Source organism: Schistocerca piceifrons, chromosome 1, assembly GCF_021461385.2.
Source record: "Schistocerca piceifrons isolate TAMUIC-IGC-003096 chromosome 1, iqSchPice1.1, whole genome shotgun sequence".
Classification (NCBI taxonomy): domain Eukaryota; kingdom Metazoa; phylum Arthropoda; class Insecta; order Orthoptera; family Acrididae; genus Schistocerca; species Schistocerca piceifrons.
Genome location: NC_060138.1, coordinates 227,110,939 through 227,130,813, shown reverse-complemented (window position 1 = coordinate 227,130,813; position 19,875 = coordinate 227,110,939). Strand labels below are relative to the sequence as shown.

The 19,875-nt window shown below is 35.5% G+C and overlaps 1 protein-coding gene across 1 annotated transcript in view; it reads right to left on the bottom strand.

The window, feature by feature from the left end:
* Positions 1 to 5,555: 5,555 nt before the first annotated feature.
* Positions 5,556 to 19,875, bottom strand: part of LOC124790129 (nitric oxide synthase, salivary gland-like) — a 705,692-nt gene continuing 691,372 nt past the window's right edge. Inside the window, 3 exon segments of the mRNA XM_047257705.1 lie at positions 5,556 to 8,174; positions 8,176 to 8,217; positions 13,879 to 14,070. Coding sequence (XP_047113661.1) covers positions 8,109 to 8,174; positions 8,176 to 8,217; positions 13,879 to 14,070 — 300 coding nt within the window. The 3' untranslated portion in view covers positions 5,556 to 8,108.

Genomic DNA, 19,875 nt, shown 5'->3' with positions numbered 1-19,875 from the left:
CTGCACTGTCTCAGCTGCCACTCCTGATTTTCCCTGTCATGCAACCGTTCAGGGTGTGAGCCAAGCTCAAGTTGGTTGCCATGTGTTGGTTCTTCCATGTGTTTCACCGCCTTTGTTTGCTTCTAATTTGTTCTTGGTTGCGCTTGTGCATAATTGGTTATGTTTACTGATTTTTTAATGTTCACTTTCGTATTTTAAGCCTGTACAGAATTTGTATATTCTGTTATCTTGAGAATGTTTGTTCTTAATGATTAAAGTGTATGCACATTGTGGTCTTTGTAATATTGATTTCCAAACAGCCAAAAATATTATTGGAACCAGTAAGTGCGTTTGGGGCAGCTCTCTAATTTTTATAAGGTTCAAAGAGTTTGTTTGGTTTTGATCGTAAAAAGGGGAATTTTTTGTACTGTTATAGAATTATAAATTTCAATTATTCGTTTGTGATGTTCCCATGAGCTTAATGGTTTGTAATTATTATTTATGTTAAACTTGGCCTATGTGGCTAATAGGTATATTTCTAATCTTTGATGATGTTAAATTTAGCCTCTGTGTAAAATACATACCATATCTTAAAAGGATAATTTTATGTATGTTCAGCACCTCACCACTCCCATATCCTAGCTCCTTACCATTTCAGTAGCCTGTGGCAATCCAATGGGAGGGTTTGGGTTTGATGAATGCCTGGAGAATTTTACCTGCCATCACTTGTAATGCCAACAGTGAAGTACAAATGAGGTGGTGTTACAGTATGGAGATTATTTTTCATGGTTAGGATGTAGTGTCATTATTATGTTTAAGAAAATGCTAAATGCATGATATGAACACATTTTACAGTCCTGTGTACTGCGTACAGTAGAGGAACAGTTTGGAGACAACTGTCATAAAGCAGTGTCTGTGAGGTGGTGCGTTGAGGACAATAACATTCCTCTGCACAGAGTCAGACACCTCATGGAAAGCCTCCCCAGCAGAGTTCAATGGTCATAATGGCAAAGCATACACACCCCACATATTACATCCACTGGTAGGTGTCTTGATACTTTTGATCAGGTACTACATGTGATAGAAACACTATGTAGTTAGTTTCTTGTTCATGCTCTATTTTATTAAAATTTATTATTCACGGGATAATTTTCAGACTTCTGGTGATAATAGCACATTTGGTTCTTATGAAAACATTTTCTGTAAAGAAATATTAATGATTAACTATACATGCTAATCACTCAAAGGTAAAATTTTCTTTGAGCAAACAGTTTTTACTGCTAAATGCCAATATCAATGTCCGCATGCACTTGTTTTCAACAATCATTTCACTTTTTTAAAAAATAACTTCATATCTCAAAAGTTACTCATATTCAAAATTTTCATCTTCTGCAATGTTTCAATCAGAAATTGTCATTCTTTCCTAAATTCACTACAACTGTTTTGTATCCCTGATTTTTTTGGTTTCAAAAAATGACTACTTTCACTAAAATAACATGTTAGTTTGTTAATTATTCCAATTAGAAAATTTTACTTTCTCAAACCTTTTTGTGGGCTTCAGAAATCGCTGCACACCTTAAAATCAGTCTTATCAAGAAGTATCTATTGTTTTTGATATATCTAGTTACACTGCTCTTAGTTAGACAACCTTATGTCAATGCCTGTTGCCTATTATGTCTTTGTTCCTTGTAGTTTTCCTGATTTTTAAATTAGTATCTAAATTATAATAAGATTGTATTCCAACAAACTGTAATTTATGGTATTATGTGTGTCTATAAGTAGGTGTTCTACACACAGCCTGAATCAGTCGCTAGTTGACAGTAAATATGTTAGTCGGTCAAAGATTACCATTCAATTTGTAAAGATAATGTAATTTACAATCTGTGTCCAGCAGCCATTACGTTAATATCATGTAGACAGTCTGTATTTAGTTATTATCATTCCATGTCCAAATTATTTAATTTAATGCATTAGTTGGCCACTGGAGAACTCAGTGATATGGTGCTAATATGTGTAGCTTACTAATTGGGTGCTGCTGGGTGCAAATAAATATTGAGAGATTGAAAATAAACTGCTGCAGTGGGATGCATTTTATTTAACATATGTTCATCAAGTCCATTAATAGTGGGAGGACAATGAACAACAAAAGACCAAGAGATTTCTGGGGCATAGTACCACATCAGTTAAGTTACTATGACCTCATAAACAACTACATCAGCAGTGATGGACCACAACGACAGTGCTGTTCCCTTGCTGTAAACATTGCTTCCTGCACTATGCATATATCACATGCCTCCATCAGTGTACAACATGCCACAGGTGTGGCAAAGAGAGATGTTCGCAAAAGGTATGATTTAAACAGTACCGTTGCAAGTGTGTCCCAATCTGCACAAATGAACAAAGTGAGTGATAAATCTACAGAAGTGCAGGCTTCTCAGAATGCAGCCCAACAAATGTAATGGAACTCCGATGTGTTCATAGGTAAACACTCTGTGAGGTTACTTCTGGACATTGGTGCTTCCCTGTTCTTACCAAACAAATCCACTTACTTGAGTTTACAGTCACCACCTACGAAGGCAACTGAAACAAATATTAGGAGTTATGGATGCCATTATGTGCCCTTGCTATGGCAGTTTTCAGTTTTATTCACACACATTACTAGTAAATGTTCTTTTGACAATTTATCCCAAAGTGGACAATTTTTTCGGGGCAGACTCTATACAAGCTTTTGGATTTATAATCCATGAAATAGTACACACCATGCAATCCAAAGGGCTTTGTGCTGCCTAAAGACTCTCTGTGACAGATATGCTCACATCTTCTTAACTACATTAGGGAATGGTATTCTTAACATGATAGGTGGCACGTGCTTCTTCAAAGTTCAGCCGATGCCCCTGTTTCCGACAACTTCAAAACAGAAATGAATAGACTTGCTCGACTTGCTCATGACATTACATTACAAAACTTATCCCCTACTGATACTGGATGAATTCTTTGCAATGTTAGGCTGTGGCAGCCTGTTAAGTAAAACTGTTATCACACAGACATATTTTCAAATGCCCTTGGATGCAGCAAAAGTTTGCCTAGTGCTTAACACAACATTCAGCCTCTGCCATTACAATGTTTTACAAATCAATTGCTAAAAGGTATTTCAAACTGTGCCACATACGTCCTATGATACCATGGTTACAGGTATGGCTCCTCTTTTGTTCTGAAGGCTGGCAACAAAGGACTGAAATGCAACCTGTGGAAGTGTTCTCTCATGTAACTTTCCATGATACATTTAGAGTTCAAAATCTCAACCAATGAACTTAACGAACGGAAGACTGCCGTGGCAATCAACACATGAATGTAATAGATTTACATATGTTTCTGTGTGAGATCAACTATTTGGCCACTTCACTGCAAGCTTAGCTGAGCTCTGTTACCCAGCTATGATGCCAAGGTGTGCATTTTGAATGGTCATCTCACAGTCAACAGGCTTTCAATGCATTAAAAAATTGACTTAAGTGGACACCATCCTTGACAATATATACCCCAGGCATGCCACTGGTAATACTAACAGCTGTCCCCATGCTGCAGTACAGGCAGTGTCAGTCCCAAAAATATCATAATGGCACAGAGCACCTTATTGGATATGCCTTTTAGACCTTATTTGCCTGTTCTCAAATCAAACTGAAGGCTCTCGGTATCACATTTCAGGAATTTAAATTATTCCTTTATAAACAGAAATTTCAACTTGTCACAGTCTACTGACCATTGCTCACCATCTTTGGCCTGAAGCGTTGTTTCCCATGCCACTGCATTTGTATAATTTTCACTATTCTATCCAATATGCGGCAGTGATGCTCCATACTAACACAGATGCATTGTCCCTGTTCCCCATGGACCACAACCTACCTTTTGACAAACACAAATTGGTGTCTTGTCATAGCTGCCACCCACATGAATCCGACATTCCACTGCCTCTCACTTTGTGCAGAATAGGTGACTGGATACATTTCCCAACCTCATGTTCACATCTACTGGCCTTGACTACATCAGCTGCACCTAAGCCAAAAGGTTCTGTTGTAGGTCTCTGAGGAAGCCACTGCCACATCCTGGTTCCCCCCCCCCCCCCCCCCCCCCCCCATTCAGCTATGAGTTCTGTGCTTTCTGAATGTTGTCAGCAGGAGAACCCTCTGATAAATCCTGCATACAAGCCAGTCTGTTGTTGTTGTGGTCTTCAGTCCTGAGACTGGTTTGATGCAGCTCTCCATGCTACTCTATCCTGTGCAAGCTTCTTCATCTCCCAGTACCTACTGCAACCTACATCCTTCTGAATCTGCTTAGTGTATTCATCTCTTGCCTCCAATACTAAATTGGTGATCCCTTGATGCCTCAGAACATGTCCTACCAACCGATCCCTTCTTCTGGTCAAGCTGTGCCACAAAGTTCTCTTCTCTCCAATCCTATTCAATACTTCCTCATTAGTTATGTGATCTATGGCAGCTGTAATTCTATCAGTGAGGTGCACACAGATTACCCTATTGGTTTGATTTATCCTGTTTGCATCTGTAGTGTGTGTTAGTTTTTTGTGTAGTTTGTCTTTACCAAAATATGTTTTGGTTCAGTTCTGTGCCATATACTCAAAGTACACAGCACATTAACCACAAATGCACATTTACTGAAGCATAGCTCTTATACAGAATAAATTTGGTATGTTTATCAATAGTAGCTTCATCTATGTCATTTGAGAAAGTAGAAGAAATTAACAGTTTTGTCAAGTAAAGTATACACTGCTGATTCCCTTGTTTTGATGAAAAGTTTTAACCACAATTAAACTTGCTTTAAAACACACATTATAATTGAAAGATGGTAACAATTCATTGATTGTACATAATCAGTAATGCACTGAAAGCTGCATTCAAATGATTAAAAAGGCCTAACATTTCAATGTGACACAACTGTGCCTGATGAACTGAATACTCTTGCTATGTCTTTAAATTTAAGTCAAGGGCCTCAAACTCTGTGAAAATGCAAACAAGCTCCGAGTACAAACATATCAAAAATTGTTTAAATATATAACTTTTTCTCTGGGTCATATAAGTACTAGAAACTTTGGCAACACAGTTCTGAAGGTTCTGAAGTGAAGTGGTTCATTAACCCAGAACAAAAGGGGGAGTGTGAGTGGGGACCAGCGCTTTATCATAACAGAGTTACATCCTTTGAATAACTGTAGGAAACAATCAATGGTAGAGAGCTGTCATTCAGTGCATGTTGTAATGTAATATGGTCTTTTCAGATTTTCACAAAATAACACGACAGCAGTTATTTTAGGGAATTTAATGCAGTATTTAGTTTCTGTAGTTTTCGTATCTTAATTCCTCCTTGTACAATATATGACAGTTACTTTAGAATGAAACGTATTCCGAGAATAAAGTGTATTTGTCAAAATGTATCTTCAACAAGAAATAATGGGGAACAATATGATAAATTACATAGTTAAGTCTACTTCCTCAAATCAGCAGAACAAGTAATGTGAGTAGCCAAATAAATTTATATCTTCATATACATTGTTGGGATTTTTAACCCACCACATCAAAGAAATAAAATCACTAAACAACCGTACTCTTTATTATACATGTCTTTATTTTTATCTCCAGTAACAGATGACAACAGATTCTGAACATTAGTTATTCAATCTGAATATTTTCTCAAAATATTTGTAAGATGTATGTTAGAACTTGCATGAAATGTGACTGAAAGGTTGTAATTGTGATATGTTGGTGTGATTGGCAATGTGTTTTTCTAGTGGTATGTCATATTCATTTGACATTTCTACATATGGTATTAGCTATGACATCACTTACTTGATCATGCATGGATACAGCAGAGATCATTTTACTTCATCAGTATCCAGTAATGAAACTGACAGTTACAAGTCAACCCATTACAACAGTTTTTAAAAGCATTCAGTGTTATTCTAAGACAATATCTTGGAGTTATTCACTAGAAAGTTATATTTTATTTCTGAGATCAGTTTTTAAGTCTGAACCAGTTTGACTGATGGTTGTGTCAAACATACAATTGAACAATGTTTACAGGCCTCAGTATAAACTGTTTAGTAGCCTTTTTTCACTTTAGTATCAATTTGACAAAATAAGAACAGGTGCTGTTATGAAAAAAGAAAACTGCTCATCAAATTCATATGTTCTTAAGAATTAATAGTAAGCTTGAAGTACTTGTAATAACAGTTTTTTATCATTATACAAAATCATTTTGTACAATATCAATAAGTAGAGCTGACTAGAGATCAAGCTGTTTAAATGAGGAAAGCTGATCTTCAAAAACTGAATACCAAGGAATTTTGGTTAATTAACTATTATTGAGAAACCTTGTAGAGATCAATAAGTCCCCTTTAGCAACAAAGATAGCATGCATTTGATGTACCCTGAGATTTGGCTCTATTCAGAGTGATCTGAATGCGACATTCTTAGGACATTCAGCAGAAATCATTGTCATTAGAATTTGTTTGGAAAGCTAAAATATATCACAATCTCACCAACATAATCACAAACACTTGTTCATAAATTTTTACAGTGGACAAAAGAGAGAATGAATAATCTTTAAGTTTTTCATTTATTAATTATGTATGAAATTATCAAGCAGTTTCAGCTTAGGCAAACTATTCAGGTAAATATTACTTACATACTCCATGAATAAAAACACTTCAGGCTTCCTCATATGTATGTGTACTCCAAAGGCCACTGGTTATAATCTCAGAGATGATAGAGTATTTCACTGACAAAGGTTCAATTTGTGACCATAGTCAATATTTCCACTTCAACAAACTTGGATCATGTGTAACATTATAGCATAACTGAGTATATGTTTCAAATCTCCCCTTTGAAAGTGACCAACTTATATTTTAAAATCTAATATGTATATAAGAAAACAATATATCTGAGGTTCTCATTTACAAACAATTTAACATTAATCCTAAGATTACGATCACAAACACTTTACCTAAGCCAGAAGTGTAAAAACTGATAAAAACTTAACACCTAGTCCTCCAGAGTTTTGATGTCAAAATTGGTAGTTTATGCAACACAACAATTTAATCATTAGTACCAAGTGTCGACCTATCAACATATTAGTGCACTTGAAACTGAGCTTATATATTCGTAATACAATACAATACTGCATCTCAAACTATTTCCAGATTGGATGCCTTACTCGTTTACAGCAATGGAAAATTACGATAACTGAACAATGCATATTAGTCAAGCACATGAAACAGGTTGCAAGTAACATGCATTCGTCACATTGAAACCAATGACTTCTAACAAACAATTTAGATGACAATGCATTAAGGGATCATGTCACAAGGCCTTGTTTCAAATTACAACTCATCTGAGAAAATGTCTTCAAAAGAAAAATTTGGAGTGACTTCCTTTGACTACTACATCTGTATGAATGTGATACATTATAGCAACATTACACAACAAACTGTCATAGAGAACAAAATGTTAAGTAAATGATATTCAGCATTATTTACTAATTTCTGACTCCTTGTTTTAATAATGTGACATGATAAACTGCTCTGTATGACACTTGTGATTTAATTATTTTTTATTGATGATTATTACTGATATGTAGCAATCACATGTTGTATGACTTTTGAAATAATTTGCAAAGCCAGCATTCTACTTGTACGCACTTAACAAGAACAAGGAAATTACTCATCAATTCAATCACAAAATTTATTGCTAACTTAAGAAAATTTGTTTATTCATTTATTGTTCTAACAGGAAGCGAACATTTGTTCCAGTACTTCCCAACACCATGTAAAAATATAGTATAAGTTAAATAAATAAAGAAATTATAAATTCTTTACACTGTGTGTAGCATCTAACACTAAAGATCTAGGCTTTTTATATATTTCATAAACAGTACATATTTCCAGAAAAAATATGAGAGATTTCTGCATATAAATGCATTTTATAATTTACTATAATTAAAATCTTTAAGGAACAGTATTTATATATGTGCCACTGTATTTAATTAATATTTCATTAAAATATAAATAGGCACCATGTAGGATATATGCTGCAATTGTGACACCCATGGTGTACAGCTTATATGTGCTATGGTTGAGATGCCATTCGAATTCTTGCTGTCTCTCTTGACCTGTTGTGTACTTCTGCTGTACGGCAATGTAATTCCAAAAATGTCCTCATGATATCGGTTTTCATCCTGTGAACATTTATTTGGAAAATTTTAAGTGATATTACTGTTTGACAGATTTTAGTTGCTAAGTTAAAATAAATGTGACTAACCAATCTCCATTTCAGCTAACTCTAGCATCAAACATAAAGTGATTTTAGACTCACAAACAAGGAGAGGTCCCCAGATGTGGGCTTCACTTTCTGAATCCATCTATACAGTGGTGTTGGTTAGGGTCCCAGTTATCATACCTTGCAGGCATTCATCAAAGTGGGTCCCCATTTGCGAGTAATTAAAAGGATTTTGTGTGCTGCTCCAAAGCCTTATAATACGATAATTATTTTGAGTGGCAGCTTAGTGTGGTGGTTAACGCTTGAACAGGTGCACCTACGTATAAAGTGTACCATACACAAATAACATTTTCTTGTACCATTTCATTGTTGTTTTCCAATTGTGAGCCCATATCTATTCCTTCATTATTGCTTCAGCTAACACAGTGCTAAGTTGTGCTGTCATACATATGAATGAGCAGCGGTAATATACAATAAACAATGAGCTAGGTGAGAAAAAAATTTGCGATGTGTGCAAGAAAATAACCAAAATTCTAAGCTAGTGGCACACTGCCACAGCTAGCGGCACACTGCCACAATGAGGCAGTTATCTACAAGGTAATTAGCAACCGAATAAGTGCTTGGTTGGGATCTTATTCAACTGTGCTGTTCAGTGCTTCGAGTGGGTCATTACTCTGGGGTAACATTTGTACATGGCAATAGAGTGATATATGAAATTTTATTTTATTGTTGTTTAATTAAACTAATATTAAACTGTGATTTTGCTCATGAATGTTTACCTCGGTAACACACCGACAGCTATTCTTTACAAATGTACAAAGTACAATGCATGCCCGCATAATTTACAAAAAATGGCACATCTGCTCAAGTATGTAAATGATTTGCTGAAGGTGATGGATTCAAATTTGGTCAGGTGCTTATCCTTTTTTGATCTTTTTCAAATTGACTATGATCAATATTTTTATCAATTAAATCTTTCAAATGGAATTTTATTGTTTCTAATCCTTTGCTCTATCATTTTAATGACCATACTAACTTTTTTCTAGACTCTCATTCTCTTTTAATTTGGAATCTTTGGCCATGTGATTTCAATTACATCTATGTATTAACTTCAATACAATTTATTCTATTTTATCATGTTATATATTCATCCATATTACTTGACTCACCATCCCTTGTGTACACCATGTGGCATATATTTTTGTCATCAGTGAAAAATATGATAAAAAAGTTCAGAGAGCATCTGAATTACTTCATGATGAATCCAAAACTGCTAAGCAGTAAGACACAGTCAAACTCCATTCAATCATCCATTCAATTCTGTGTGCACCACCATGTACTAATATGATATGGTATGTCTGGTATGGATTGAAGTTAGGTCATGAAAAGATTAATTTCATAAAATTAACGAAGTTGCTTCCCTTTGAATTTTTTGATAAAACAATGTGAATGCAGAAAGGCAGCATTTATTTTTTGTCCATGGTGCAAGAAGAATTTATGTTTTAAGTGTATGCATGGTGATTACCAACCAACCAACCAAAATACATCTCAAAAACTAAAAATAAATTTATGATTATTGCACAAATGATGAGCCAAACATTAGAAATAAAAAATATATTTGAACCGATTAACTGAATAAAAATAATGTCAAAATCAATTCAATAAAGACTTAGAAATAAAAATTTAAAAGCATCTAATGTGATTTAAATATGTCACTTCAGCATATCAGCTATATACCTTCCCACCCCTGTCGACATCTCCTTGTCAGTTAGAAAAACGCTAGACCATGCAATTCCTTGTTAATATTCAACAGAAACCATACAGTTTAACATGGGTCTAAGCTGACTGATTTCTACTGTGGCATAATTGACTGATTTAATACTGTCCGCTTATTCTCATCTTACAGCAATAGTATTACCTTTACATAATTATTACACTTATCTTTAATAAGCTGTTTAAAACATTCTCATTTTTCTGTATCTATAAGTTTCCTCATCCAGTGCTCAATTTCAGTGCCAAGTAAGCTAATCCTAGGTAACATAACAGATGGTAGCAAACCAGTCCCTTTTTCTAGCAAGCATTATCTATAATTTCCTTCCCTTCCAAATCATTCTAATATTTCTTCATTTTTTCACTTTATAAGTTCTTTTAATTTTAACATCATTTTATTCCATGATGTTTTGAATAATTCCATGTTCCTCTTTCCCCGTATTCCTTTGATCTACATTTGGTTTCCCTTCCAATGCTTCTCTGTACAAGTACACTTACAGAATGTTGTTTCACAACTGCACAATCATATCTGATCACAACTGCATAATCATATCTGAGCATTTTTTTAAAAAGAAACAGTTCTTCACTTGAACTTATTTAGGTTGGGTGTGATGTGGTCACCATGAAGATAACAGCGATCCCATGTTTGAGAATATGTGAAAACCAAAAGATCTATGACCACAAATATTTGTTTTATTCAGTGACTGGTTTGAATTTTTATGATCATTATCAGATTCATCTTTCTTCTTCTTGAAGTTAATAGAAGAGGTAAATAAAATTTACAGCCTCTACTGACATCAAATAGTATAAAAACATGATAAAATTGTAATAAACAGTCATGACCCTGAAGTATGACCTTCGTTAGCACAACAATGACACTACATCACAGGTCATGAGTGTTTTTTACAATTTTATAGTGTTTTTACACTATGTAATGATTCCAATCATGGCTATAAATTTTATTTCCTTCTTTTGTTGACTTCAAGGAGACACATCAATATGATGACGATCATAAAATCAAAACTGGTCATTGAAAAAAAGAAATATATGTGGTCATAGTCTGTATTGGATTTAACATATTACACCAATTTACTCTATGCTATCAGTTTAATGTCTTGAGTACCATAGGTGATTACAGTCAGAATCACAGTCACTCTTCACTATAATTTGTTAGTGGCCTACTGTTCTGATCTAATCTGTGGGTGAATGCTTCTTTGCTGTACTACATTGTTGTAACTTTCAACACCTTTCCCTCTTTTTTTTTAACATTATCAATGTTTCTTTTAACAATGCCACATAAGTTATGTGATTAACTACCCAAAAAGAACAACTTACCGTATGTTTTTACTTGCTTTGAATATTTATTTATTACATATACTTCCTCACATTTGAAGATACGGAGATAAGCGAACAACATGATGGGGAACATATTTGTAAACTGCTTATTTGCTTCGGATAGTGACTTAAATAATGAGATAAAGCTTTCAAACAATTGCTGCATTTCTCCAGCAACATTATGTCTGTCCTCATACATTTTTAAACACTTCTATAATCACATAAATACAATGGGAAAGAAGGATCTAGAGTATCTATTACAGCATGAGAATTCCTCCTGCAATGAGTTACAAAGAAAATTTCATACCAATGAGTGCAGAGAAGAGATAATGACACACTGAAATCACCCACAGCAAAAGTGCTACAGCAAGGTTCTACATTTAAAATTAATGCAACATCACTACATATTCAGTGAAACGGTTGTGAGGATGTATGGCGATATTCTTGCAGTTTTTTTTTTTCAGATAAACTATCCTAGCTGTAAAACAGGTTTTATTATGTTATACTTTGCCAATAACACATTTGGCCTTGTTTAAGGCATCTTGAGATTGATTGGCCTACAAAGAAAAATACAAAGCGCATAACAGGTGTTACACACATGTGCTGCCTTCCAACCAAATGTCTTAGCAGGCAAACAGTCAAATTTTAAGAGACTTCATGCAGTGTCCTTGTAAGCATATCAAGCAGTCCAAAGGACACCAAACGTGGGATCAGGCCAAAAGAAATGCATCACAATATGTAAACATTTAAAGTGCTGTTTTGCACCTGCTGATGGTTTTTTTTATATTTAAAATATGACTTACCATATTTTCAGCACTATTTTATGTCAGGGCACTACACAATGTTCTTAAAATATTGCCAACATTATGTGTTTGCTAAGACATTTGCATAGACAGCAGCATATGCATTTAACAGTTGTTATGCCATTTGTATTTTGCTTTGTAGGCCAGTCCAAAGATGTATTAAACAAGGCAAAATGCAGTATTGACAAAATATAAGATGATGAAGCATGTTTTGAGCCATGAATTGGAAAAAAGTTCAGTAGTCGTGCATGCTACTTTCTAATGATAAAATAACATAAAGGTGATCATAATGAGAGTACATTACTTACCTCATGGGGATGATTACAAGACCTGAACAATCTAATTCAATAAGCTAGTACATAATGCAGATCACAAAACACTGCTTTTACAGTTCATATGTTCTTCCAAAGAATATAATAGGCAAGAAGTAGCCTACCTTAAACCTGAAATCCTGATTTCTCAATTCCTGGCAGATTCTTGAAATATACAAAAGACCAACGTAGTCAATCCATACAATATTTCAGCAGTATTATTTGCCATCTTATTCTAACTTGTACTGAGGAATTAAGAAGAATTCCTCTATACATGTGGGAAGAAAAAAGCAGTTCAGCACTCCGTAATACATCAAGAAGAAGCTAAGGAACACTGTCAATATATTCTGCAAAATATGTGCAGTCATATAATTAGATAGCCGGAAACTCATATCACATACCAGAGTAAGGAGACAATTCCTTGTCCTGGCAGAGACAAGACAATTACATCACTGAGATTTTATATCTGTTATTTTGGCCTAGTTGCAAAAGACTGTAAGTCAAGTGTCGACTTGAGGAGTATTTTCTTTATACACATGTGTGTTGTAAGTCTCTAGTTCAAATGGATAAACTGAAAGAGAGGGCCAATATAAAATCCTATTTTTAGAAAGGTTTATTGCAAGGGAACTCATATGACATTGGTGAAGGTTTGTAAGGGGTCTGTTCCTATGTTTTAAACAGTTAAGGAATGAGCATCTGAATTAAAAATTTTCTTGAAGATGCAGAATATGGTATTTGAGGTTTGGTAATAAAAGGTGAGTGAAATATATGAGGCTGTGGCATCTTAAAGACTTTCCAGAATCACAATTCAGTCATGGAATTTACTTATTGAAAAAATCAATTGCCAGGGTATGTAGAACTAAAAATAAACTTGTGTTCTAAAATGCATAACATAAGAACTATGAGTACTTGATCATCTTTGCCACTTTGAGACACATCTCTTCTACAGAACAAGTGCTCATAGCTCTCATGGTTTGCATTTTGGTGCCCATATCAACTGCACTTTTTTTCTTGATTTAGTCCATGCTACTTTCTCTCAAAATATGGGAAGCAAGACAGTGTAGTAAAAGGGGCGTTACACAGTATTGAAGATGACATGTGATAATAGCTCGTGAAGTATGCATTTTAGACCCATATTTACTAGACATTTTGTCCTTGTTTTGGCCCATAATACGACATCCAAAAAATTTTCAATGGAGTTCTGGTTCACCCTGTGTCTATCACATTTGCAACTTACATCAGTGTGTTTCATGGCCTGGCTGAAAAATATTTCAACGCATCTTTGCAACTTAAGAGCTAAAGTCAAAGATTCCATTGGCTCCATAGGCTGCTCCCTCTAAATTAAAATATGAACAGATCATTTTATGTAAATATCTAATGACAATAAACTAATTTGCTCACCCTCATTTTAAGCATGTAGCTCTCAACATCTGCATCTGTCATAGACCCATGTTCCTGTATTATTAACTTCAGCATTTGATACACATGTTCAGCCATTGTACAGTCTCCACATACATAAAAATGGCCATCTTCCTCCACCAGTTTCTTGTACACTGAAGCAGCTTCTTTGCGTATTAAATCTTGAACGTATGTCTGAAAAATAGTAAACAGAATTCCATTATGCATGTGTCTAATTTTCCAACTATGTTTCTCTTGTAGGTAAAATTAAAACCATAAAATGTACACATTCCTTTTTGTTAGTCATAAACTGTGGTGCACATGAGCCCATCCATATGTGAACATGTGCTTACACCTTCCCTCACACACACACACACACACACACACACACACACACACACACACACACACACACAGAGAGTACAGTCTCTGGCTGTTGAGGCCAGACTGTGAGTAGCAGGGCATCATGGGAGAAGCAGCCGGGTGGTGAGTATAAGGAGGCTGGGGCACGGAGGGGGAGGGATAGCAGGGTAAGGGTGTGGGACAGTAAAGTTCTGCTTGTGAGAGCATACAGGGATGAGGTCCTGAGAGAGTAAGACAGCTAGTTGCAGTCGTGAGGTTAGACAGAGGGCAGGAGGAGGGGGTGACGGGGGACGGAAAAGGAGAGGACTGGGTGCATTGGTGGAAGAGAGGGCTGTGTAGTGTTGGAATGGCAACAGGTAAGGGGCTAGATGGTGGATTGGACTATGACTAATGAAAATTGAGGCCATGAGGGTTACACAAACGTAGGATATATTTCAGGCAGAGTTCCCACCTGCACAATTCAGAAAAGCTGGTGTTGGTGGAAAGAATCCTGATGGCACAGGTTGTGAAGCAGTCACTGAATTGAAGAACATTGTGTTGTGTGGCATGCTCAGCAACAGGATGGTCCAACTGTTTCTTGGTCAGTCTGTCAGTGGCCATTCATGTGGACAGACAGCTTGTTGGCTATCATGCCTATGTAGAATGCAGCACAGCAGTTGCAGCTTAAATTATCAATCATATGCCTGGTTTCACAGGTAATCCTGCCTTTATTGGGATAGGTGATGCTTGTGACTGTACTGGTGTTGGTGGTGTGGGAGGATGTATAGCACAGGTCTTGCATCTAGGTCTACTACAGTGATATGAGCCACCAGTCAAGGGGTTGGGAGCAGGGATGTTTACAGATGAAAGAGGATATTATGTAGGTTCAGTGGGCAGCAGAATACCACTGTGGGACAGATGGGAGGAATAGTGGGTAGGACATTCATCATTTCAGGGCATTATGAGAGGTAGTCAAAACCCTGGTGGAGAATCTGCTACCTTGATATCCCCCCTCCCCCCTACTCCAGCCTCCATTTGAGTCCGTGTGTATGTGTGTGTGTGTGTGTGTGTGTGTGTGTGTGTGTGTGTTTTGCAACTCAGCATTTCCACTATATGGTGAAGGGCACTGTTACATTCCATCCTGGATTTTCCTTTGTTATATTTTTTACTGTTTTTGTAATCTAATCAAAATGGAACCTACAAGATCAAGCACATCTTTCTAAGAATGCGGATCAAAATGTAATGCCTCCTATCTCATAAGAATCTAATAATAAACATACAACAGTGCAATTAATGCAGATGATAGCCTGAAGTGTCCTCTACAAAATATTATGTTCACCATAGCCACAATGCACTTTTACAAATTTGTGTCATTGTTGAACCCAGACATCAAAACAAGTCCAAAATTTTGCTTTTGATCCATTATTTTAAAGCTGTTTTAACCTCATGCATGGGGACACAGTAATGGATGTCAAAATTGTGTGGTGTTAGCTAAAGAAGTTTAGTAATGGAGAAATGAGTATTGCAGGTAAAACATGCTGCGGCTGGCTGACAGGATCTGTCACACATTCCAATTGAGAACCTGCTGATGAAATGATTCGAGGAGACAAATGTGTTATCAGAATCAACAGTGAAACCTCTGTAACCGCATTCAAGAAACTCAAGGAGGCAATAAGAAAGAAGAAACCAAGCTTCATCATGATAAAGCATGCCCTAACATACTGTTTTTCACAACCAAGCAACTGCAAAAAAGGGCTAGTCAGTGGAGCCTTAGGCACTCTATCTCCCTGATTTGCCACATCTGGTTTCTAGCCATTTGGACCTATGAAGGAACACCTACATAGTTACAGAATAAACATCTTGGATGAGGTTGAAAGAGCTTTAAAATCATGGGTCAAGAAGCAAAACCCTAAATTTTTCCACTCTAGTTTTGATTTCTCAGTTCAGCAATAGTGTAAATGTGTACAAATGCATGGTGTCTGTTGAAAGGTAGTGTTGCATATAGTATAGTTCAATTCTCATCTGCACAAATTCTGCTGTTATATATTCATTATTTATTTTTTCATGACACAGGAGCCATTACGTTTCGATCCACCTTTGTATATGAAAGGTCTGTTATTCAATAACAAATGAATTTTCTGTCTAGTTAACAGAGTGAATGGTACAGTTCTTTCTCAACTCATATGTCCTTTTATCAGAGATCAAAAGAGGATTGATTGAGAAAAGTTGGAAAGGAGGAGAAGGTCAATCAATGCTCAGATTCAGAAGGACCCATCCACTGCGAGGCTGACAGAAGACAAAGATGAAGTTCTAGTAGCTTAGTTTCTTATATTCAAATTTTGGATGGACATAAACTTACTGGAAGAGCTGAAGTGCAGCAGTTAATGTTTGTAGCTTCCTGAATCTACAATTTTACATTTTGTAGCAGCTGGCAAGTAATCCCATATATTACTTCTCAGCTCACTGTCATATGCCCTCTCCAGTTCTAGGAGCATTTTTATTAGGTCATTTATTTACATAAAATTATTTCTCACTTTGATATATCATTAAAATATTAGGAGAAAGGAAAATACCCAATAATATTGTTCTTAGATTAAGAGAAGACGCATGATAGTGTGCTGAGGTATAAAATATGGAACTGCTGGTAAAATGGAATGCACCCAAGTCTCTAATTAAACAGACTCAGATGCTCTATGACAAATGTGAGACCAGAAAGTGAAAGTCAATGTGGTTTAAAACAAAGAGAGCTGTGTGTTATTTGGTTTCAATTATTACAACCGTAAATATGGCATTATTTTAATTTCACCAAAGGTTAGGAACAATGCAGTCATGTAAGTGTAGCTAAATTTCCTTTCTCTAGTACAAGCATAATGTGTCAAAAGATGGAAAACTGTTTCTTATGAGGAAAATGTCAATTGATGGGGCAAGGAAAGTTGTTTATAATTGAATTTTGAGAAGATTTAATACTAGATGTAGTCAGTGCTCAGATTTGGACTCTATGGAATGGATCACACACTTCACTTGAAATCCTGTATGCTAGGGTTAATGAAAAGCTTAGTTCACCTACATTTGCAGTACACATGATTTAAAAATGACGATATTAATCTATTCTTGATTTTTCTATTCATAATAAGTGTGAAAGTTGACTTACAAGTGTAAGATATTAAGAATACCAGAAGTTTATTCTAATGAGGTATAATTGTTTTACTATTGGAGTCTCATGTGCAGATATCTTCAGAAACTTGGTATTTTGATAACTGTCTCACAATGCATATAGGTTAATTAATATCCTTTATCATTACTAGTACCTTTCTTTTCTCAAAACAAATGTAAAGTACGAATACAACCAAAAGCAACCTATACAAAAACTTTGAGGGCCTAGTAATGGTAAAGAAAGGAGGACAAATGTATTCAACAATCTGCTAAGCATGTTAAATGTTTTCTGGGTAAAATAGTGAAGTTTAAGATTGAATTAAAGTACTTCCTTTTAGACCACTCTGTTTACTTCATTGAAGAATATTACTGAAAATCTTAAAATTAATGTTTCAGGTTATATTACAATATAATATGGTTGCATAAAAAATAGACTCACTAAGCAATAGTGAGAGAAAACTAATGTGCAAGCTCTCGGAGCTAGTGGCTCCTTCTTCTAGCCAGGGAGGGGGGGGGGGGGGTCTGAAGAGAAAAGAAAAGAGAACAAGGAAAAAGGACTGGTTAGGTTTATAGAATGGAAGAGTTATGAAAAAGTTGTGCAGAACCCCTTGACAAGGTGTTCTTGGCAATTCTCCCCATTTTTCCTGCCATGTCTACAGAGGAGATTTTTTTATCTATCCATATTACATTATATTTTCAAACACTCGTTATTTAGGTTATAATATAAATAATATTAGCTGCACAGTAGTACAATAATTTGTAAAGTTCATTAATTTCATTGTATTGCACTTCTGTAAAATGTACAGCTTTCAATTCTTTACACATCACAGGGACCCAGTCTGAGTGATCCACTGAATAGGGCTCATGGAAGTTAAAAAATGTAAAATAAAAGAAGGGTGAAGGGTAATATGTTTAAAGCTAAAATCCTTCCATAAGAAATTCTTATGTTTCAATGTTATTTCTGGGTATTGTGAAAGCAATTGTGAGGCAGCATGAAAAATACACAAACAATAATTTTTAGTAGAAAAACAATTGATCCCAAGCTGTGTTATTTAAGGACCCAAAACTTATACATGATATTGCACAACATCTTTCGGCTGCTGGATACTGAGTCATTCTCATAGTTAAGTGAATTTTCATTTATATCAACAACTTTTGTTCTTATGCAACGTCCTTGATGCTTAAATGTTAAAAGCTAAATCAAAGGTAGTGCATCACACTGCAAAACCATTCTCCAACTTCAAAAAAATAAACAGACTGTAATCATAACAGACCAGAAGCAATCCAATCAGTAGAGAATCTTGACCAAATAGAAGGAAAATCTGGGGTGCAAATACACTGCATGTAAGGGGTCAGATCAAGATTCAACAGCCAACATGTAATTAACAAATTTAGCAAAATCTTTCAAGCAGACAAATTTTTAAGTACTGAGATAGAAAATATTGAACTAACAGGGATAAATAAGGAATCTAACAAAGAAAGAATTGCAAAACTAAATAAGAGCATACAGACTCATCTGGAACAGATACAACAAAAAATCTGTACCAAAAAATGGAAAATTATGACATTGTAACAAAGTTGTTAAAACAGAAGCTCTACATGCATCTGTTAATTGATGGCAGACCCAAATAAAAATCATTGAAAAACATGAAAGGAAAATTCTCAGACAAATCTCAGGACGAAATAGAAATCGGATGAAAAATAAATCACAGATCAATGAAGACACAGCAAAAGATCACAGGTATCATCAGGAAATAGTGAATACAGTTCTATGGTTACCTATACAGGGTGGACAACTGGCAAAAACGGAAGCTAACAGAGAAGCCTTTCAAGATAGAATGAAATTTATAACATTAATTCACAAAGACCTGAGAAGATTACCTGGCAGAATTCAGAGTGGGCAGAAGAATGTAAAAAGAAACAAAATGAAGCAACAGAGAGGTACTGGGAGAAAAAGAAGAGTAAATTGCTGAACAAGTACAAATGGTCTCTTCAGTAGGGCACAACAAAAATAATAAAGAAAGGTATGTTTGGCAGCCAGTTTCAGTTGTTCTTATTTTGGCATTTTATCTCAAAACCTGGCAGAAAATCCAGAGAACTTCTGGTCATATATGAAGAATGCTACCAGCAAGACACAGTAAATACCTTCTCTGGACAATAGCAATCTAAATACTATTGACAGAGTGCCACGAAAGCGGAGTTACTAAACACAGCCTTTCAAAATCCCTTCACCAAAGGAGACAAAGTAAATATTCCAGGATTCAAATTACAAACCGCTGCCAGCATGAGTAACTTAGAAGTAGATATCCTTGGAGCAGTGAAGCAACTTAATACCACTTAATAAAAGCAAGTCTTCTGATACAGACTGTATACCAATTAGGTTCCTTTCAGAGTAAGCTGATGCAATAGCTCCATACTTAACACTCATATACAACCACTTGCTCAATGAAAGATCTGTACCTAAAGACTGGAAAGTTGCACAGGTCACACCAATATTTGGAGTAA